This window comes from Mus caroli, chromosome 10 (genome assembly GCF_900094665.2).
Source record: "Mus caroli chromosome 10, CAROLI_EIJ_v1.1, whole genome shotgun sequence".
Taxonomy (NCBI): Eukaryota; Metazoa; Chordata; class Mammalia; order Rodentia; family Muridae; genus Mus; species Mus caroli.
Window position 1 is genome coordinate 83,615,824 of NC_034579.1, and position 6,000 is coordinate 83,621,823.

General features: G+C 40.3%; 1 protein-coding gene across 3 annotated transcripts in view; it reads left to right on the top strand.

Moving 5' to 3' along the window:
- The window catches only part of Uhrf1bp1l (UHRF1 binding protein 1 like), a 76,470-nt gene extending 71,220 nt beyond the window's left edge, over positions 1-5,250 (top strand). For all 3 annotated transcript variants that reach the window (XM_021173952.2, XM_029482446.1, XM_029482445.1), the window contains 2 exons: positions 1,113-1,306; positions 3,031-5,250. In XM_021173952.2, the coding sequence (XP_021029611.1) occupies positions 1,113-1,306; positions 3,031-3,147 (311 nt within the window). In that variant the 3' untranslated portion in view covers positions 3,148-5,250. The remainder of the gene's footprint in view (positions 1-1,112; positions 1,307-3,030) is intronic.
- Positions 5,251-6,000: the final 750 nt, after the last annotated feature.

A 6,000-nucleotide genomic window follows, 5' to 3' on the forward strand; every position in this document is an offset into this window, starting at 1 on the left:
ATTTATTTTATGTAAACCAAGGTTTTGTTTGCGTGGGCATCTGCACACCAGAAGAGGGCATCAGATCCCATAGACAGTTGTGAGGTACTGTGTGGATTCTGGGGATTGAACCAAGGACCTATGGAGGAGTAATAGTGCTCTGAACTGCTGAGCCTCCTCTCCAGCCGTTCAATTGCTTTTTTCTAATTCCTTCTCTTTTCTTGTGATCCTATCACCTGTAAGTGCCTCACTCCTTCCCTTCAGCTGAGGTCTCTTGATTTCCTTTCCCTGCCCAGTTGCAATGGCTTAGACCTTCTAGGGCAGTATTGAGGTTGTGAGAACAGACATCCTTGTCCTGTTCGTTATTTTGGCAAAGAGGAAAAGATACCATTAAGTACACAAGTGTGGGGTGTCTCCCTATACCCTTTACCACCCGAGAGAGTTCCCATCCTGTTCCTAATGTCTCTATACTTTCATTATGGTAAGGTGTAGGATTTTTCAAGTGCCTTCTTTTCTTTGTACTTTTTTGTTTTTTTCCAGGCAGTCTATATATCCCTGACTGTCCTTGAACTCACATGTAGACCAGGCTGTCCTAGAACTCTCAGACACCCACCTTCCCAAGGTGGAGGCAATCCACCTCTGCCTCCCAAGTGCTGGATAAGGACATGTGCCACCATGCCCAGTCCTCAAGTGCCTTTTCTACAGCTTTGCAGTTAGCCTAAGGCTCTTATTACTCTGTAGATATAGACAATTATTTCTCCTTTTTATTTTTTAATGTAAGACATCCTGCATTTCATACTACTTGCCTGGGAGCAGTTTATATTTTATCTGTTGGTCTGTATATTCACTTTACTGATATTTTGGACAGGACGGTTAGTTATGTCTCTGTTTGCAAGCATCTTGATGTTATTTTTCAATTTCTTGGCATGTTGTTGTTCTTGTTGTGGGATCTTTTGAAAGAGTAAGCTTTTGGTTTTACTGTGTTTGTCTCCCCTATTTCTCTATCACAAACCCCTGTCCTCACACTAACAGTTACATTCTCATTTTAAAATTACTTTTTCATAATAGAACTCTAAAGATTGGTCAGATGACTTGGAATTGTTGTTATCTGAGCATTTTATTTGTTTGTTCAGATTCTCACCTGTTTAACACTGGGACTGATTTCAAAGACAGTGCCAGCAGCGATTCAGTAGTGCGGACCCGAGGGATGTGTGACGTGAGGACGCACAGCACTGTCACCCAAGCCACCCAGACGAGCCCAGAGGTTTCTTTGCCTTCACAGTCAGCCACCTTTCTAGAGTGCTCGGTTGACATTACAAGGGAACAGGTAAGGGGAAACGTAGGTTGAATTCTAAAACACTAACAGTTAAATACCTCTAATGTATGTCAGTAAAGCCTTGCCGTGTGTAAGCCGTAGATGCTAGAGTTATTAATGTGGAGCAAGATAAGAAAACAATTTCCTTCTGTTTTCTTGAAGTTCTCTCAGTGTTTTTGTCCTTCCAGAACCTTACTCATTCTTAAACAATTCCTTATCATGTTCACTACAGCCAGGCCGTGGTGGCGCATGCCTTTACTCCCAGCACTTGGGAGGCAGAGGCAGGCGGATTTCTGAGTTCAAGGCCAACCTGGTCTACAGAGTGAGTTCCAGGACAGCCAGGGCTATACAGAGAAACCCTGTCTCTGAACGACCAAAAAAAAAAAAAAAAAAAGTTTACTATGTTTAGCTTAACATTATCTTGTGTGTTTTTCATATCATTACATTTACTTTAAGCTTATTTTAATGGCTGAATGATGTGATGTGGATGTATTAGCATTTCTGACCATTCTGTTTGACATTCCTTTTTTTGTTGTTGTTTTTTGTTTTTGTTTGTTTGTTTTTCGAGACAGGGTTTCTCTGTATATCCCTGGCTGTCCTGGAACTCACTTTGTAGACCAGGCTGCCCTCGAACTCAGAAATCTGCCTGCCTCTGCCTCCCAAGTGCTGGGACTGCACTGGCCCTGTTTGACATTTTTTAACATTCAAATTGCTTCTGATTATTTGAAATTATAGATAAAAAATGTTCTGCCAAGTTTTAATTCTCTGTGGTAGGGTGGTAGAAGGAACTCATTGATCTGTTGAAGGGTTTGCTGGATGACAACTCTGACTGGGTACAGAAACTGAACACTCTAATTGATCTCTGTAAATATAGACTGCCCTTAGTTTTTATTGTATCCTCATATGCAGTAGCTCTGAGATGGCAAAATACCTGCATTAAGTCTTAGAAAGTTTTGACCATCTGGGTTTTTTTTTTTTTTGCTTATTTGTTTGTTTTTTGGTTTTTTGTTTTGTTTTGTTTTTTGTTTTCTGAGACAGGGTTTCTCTGTATAGCCCTGGCTATCCTGGAACTCACTTTGTAGACCAGGCTGGCCTCGAAATCAGAAATCTGCTTGCCTCTGACTCCCGAGTGCTAGGATTAAAGGCGTGCGACACCACGCCCAGCTAGTTTTGACTGTCTGAAAGAAAATGCCCATTGGAGTATTCACAGCGTGAGTCTGAAGACGAAGAGAGGGTTGTTCTGGGCCAGGCTGTCTCTTGTCTATGAGCTAGTTGTATCATGGGACTAGTAAAGGTCACCTACGAGAGTGACTTAGGTAAAAGAGAAAGTGGGAGACTGTGAGATCTAATAAAATTTGAAAACTGAAGGGGTCCCAGGAGGGGTGAAAGAGGAGTGGGTGGGGAGGTGGCAAGTTGAAAGAACTGGCTGGTATAGGCAGAAAGATGGAGGCTTATGACAGAGAAGGAAGGTCAGCGCATCTGAAGACACAGAGGCCCCAGTGTAGTACGGTGACACAGTATCACGTTAAATTTGGAACTGAGAAGTTAATTAGTATTTTCAATTACTGGGTCAAAATGTAGGAACACGGTTACTTTCATAGTAATTGCTTCCCAGTTTTCAGCTCAAGTGGACCCTCACCAGCACTGGGTGGTTTACCATCCCAAGTGATGCTACATAAAATAGTTGCATTTTCGGGAAGTGATTAAAACCTCTTGTTTTACAAATGTCATTTCAGCTCATGGAGGAAAACGAATGTCTCAGGCAGAGACTGGCTCAAGCTAAAATGGAGCTTGCGGAGGCTCACTCGGCCAGAGATGAGCTTCTCCATCAAATGAAGAGGATGGGCCTGTAGCTGCCGCAGCCGTGAGAATGGGGGCTAGAGCGCTGGAGAAGGACGGCTAGGTTTAACAGAAGGATGTAACCAGTTAGTGGGAAGTTTTCCTTTACATGAAATAAAGCGAGTGGTGAAGTGGCAGCTGTTCCAAACCCTGTCGAGGAAACCTTGGGCGCAAGCGGTACAGTCAGCTGGGTGGCCCCGTGAAGGCTGCGCACACTGTAACACAGTTACATGCCTAATGAGAAATGTCAGTTCCTAACTTCAGTGTCTCATCAAAAGCATTTTTTACAAGAAAAACGAAGACCTGTTGTGCTCATGCAGATTGCTGAATTTATTTCTCTCTGTTAATAATTTACTATTATTTACAAAAAAAAAAAGATACTTTTAGGGCTAATGTAAAAGAAAAGTAGGCTTACATTTTAGATGTTATTAAAATTATGTACTTAATCTATAATTATTTAATTGTTGTAAAAAGTCCAATCAGATTAATAAATTATATAATTACTGAGTTTACAAATGGAAAACTCTTGACCCTATCGAACTTATGAAGCAACTTGAAAATGTGAAAGGAAAGTCACCTTAAGTGATGGGGAGGCTTCAGTAAGGCACTCGTGTAAAATCAAAGCACAAATATAGGGCACTGGGCAAGTGACTTAAAGCATTCCTTGTACATTCCATTAAATGTGTGTCATTAGAAGTAAAAAGGCAAGTTATCTTGCGATATTTGGCAGTATTTGTAACTATAAAAATTTTAATTAATACTATTTTAATAATTCTTTATCTTTCCTCTTTAAGGAGAATGTTTTCAGAGAATTTGTTTTTCACACATGCAGAACAATTTCATACCATTCCTGTAGCATCGTATTACACACGTGTTTGCTCATATGAATATATAAAGCCAGTTTTGATTAGATTTCTGTGATGTGTGTCTATGTGTGTATATATGTGTGTGTGCACACACATATACACACAGTCTTATATATGAGTCATTGGTAAATTTTGAAATCTATTTTCTATGGGGTAAGGTTGAAAACACCATGAGAGAATCTTAATTATGAAATAAAGTACATGAGTATTTTAAGAAACAGGTTTTTGAAGACAGTATATTTCTGATAGAATTAAAGTAAGTGGTGTCTATTTTAAACTTCACATTCCTCAATAGAACTATATCCAGATAGGCCATGAGACAGCTGGACTGTTCTTTCTTTAAGGTACTTGGGAACCCTGGCCCTTGCTATGACACTCATGGTGCTTTGCATGTTGGCCGGAATTACAGCCATCCCTGTATCTGAGGACTTGGCAGAAATCACATCCTTCATTACATCACATGTTGGAGTGATTTAAATTTTATTGTGAACAGTATTTGCCTCCCTCCTCTTCACATCATTCTTTTCGGGTGACATCATTTGAAAAAAACAGGAACTGTTTGGGAGCCAACATACAGCCAAGAACAAATTAAATCGTTACTATATTACCTCAGAGTATTTTCAACACCATGTGAAAACTTTGTTACTCTAAGCTGTATGTAGCCTTAGATGAAGTATGGAGGTCTAATTAGAGTTTCAGGATGTACACCTTGCTAACCGTTGGTGTCTGGTATGGATTCAGCAAGAGCAGTCTCACAGAGGAGGACGATGGGACATGAACTTCTGAGCTGACGCTGTTTCTCAGGACTGACCTGTTCTACATAAACATACAAGCTTTCTATGGAACAATGTTAAACTGTTTAATGTTACTAGACACTGAATGTTTTCCTTATTCCTTTAAGATGTATTTGGCCTTCCCATGAAATCGTATAAACAACAGAGATGATAATATGCTGAGCATTCCATATACTTTGTCCGATTGTTTTTTTTTTTCTTTTTTCTTCATAAAAGTACTGTTTTGATAGTGGTTTACGATTAAGGAAACATCTCCCAAAATATTCCCGCGTATTCCCCCACAAACACAGAAGGTGGGTGTGATGGGGGTGCTAGGAATTTGAGAGGAAAGAGACCTTTGATGCTCAAAATAAGTTGGCTAGAGCCACAATTAGTGATGTGGCTTTGATTTAAAGTGCACGATTATAGGTTTTTATCTCAGCACAGTCATCCGTTTGCAGACTTTGTCAAGGTAGTGGTAAAGGGACGAGTCACTGTCTTCCCTGTTTTTCTTTAAAGAGGACTTTTTATTTTGAAAGATTTCATTTTTACTTTTGATTGTGTATATGTGAGTGTGCGTTTGTGCCTGTGGAAGCCAGAAGGGGCTGGAGTTAGCAGGAAATTGTCAGCTTCCTGATGGCACTGGGGACTGAATCTTCTGGAAAAGCAGTACACGCTCTTCCCGACTGACTCAGCTCATGTGTGTGTACGCGTGTGTGTACACGTGTGTGTGTTGATGTAGGTGTCATTGTGTATTATACACACTAATTGAAAGATACTGGGACAGTTTTTGTTTCATTAAATTAATCTCATACTATTTAGTAGAATAAGAAAAAAAAAAGAAATACACCTACAGTAAACATAGCACAATTTTTTTAACCTTTTTTTTCTTTTTAAATATTTTTATTAGGTATTTTCCTCATTTACATTTCCTATGCTATCCCAAAAGTCCCCCATACCCTCCCCCCCACTCCCCTACCCACCCACTTCCACTTTTTGTCCCTGATGTTCCCCTGTACTGGGCATATAAAGTTTGCATGACCAATAGACCTCTCTTCCCAGTGATGGCCGACTAGGCCATCTTTTGATACATATGCAGCTAGAGTCAAGAGCTCCGGGGTACTGGTTAGTTAGAGTCAAGAGCTCCGGGGTACTGGTTAGTTCATAATGTTGTTGCACCTACAGGGTTGCAGATCTCTTTAGCTCCTTGGATACTTTCTCTAGCTCC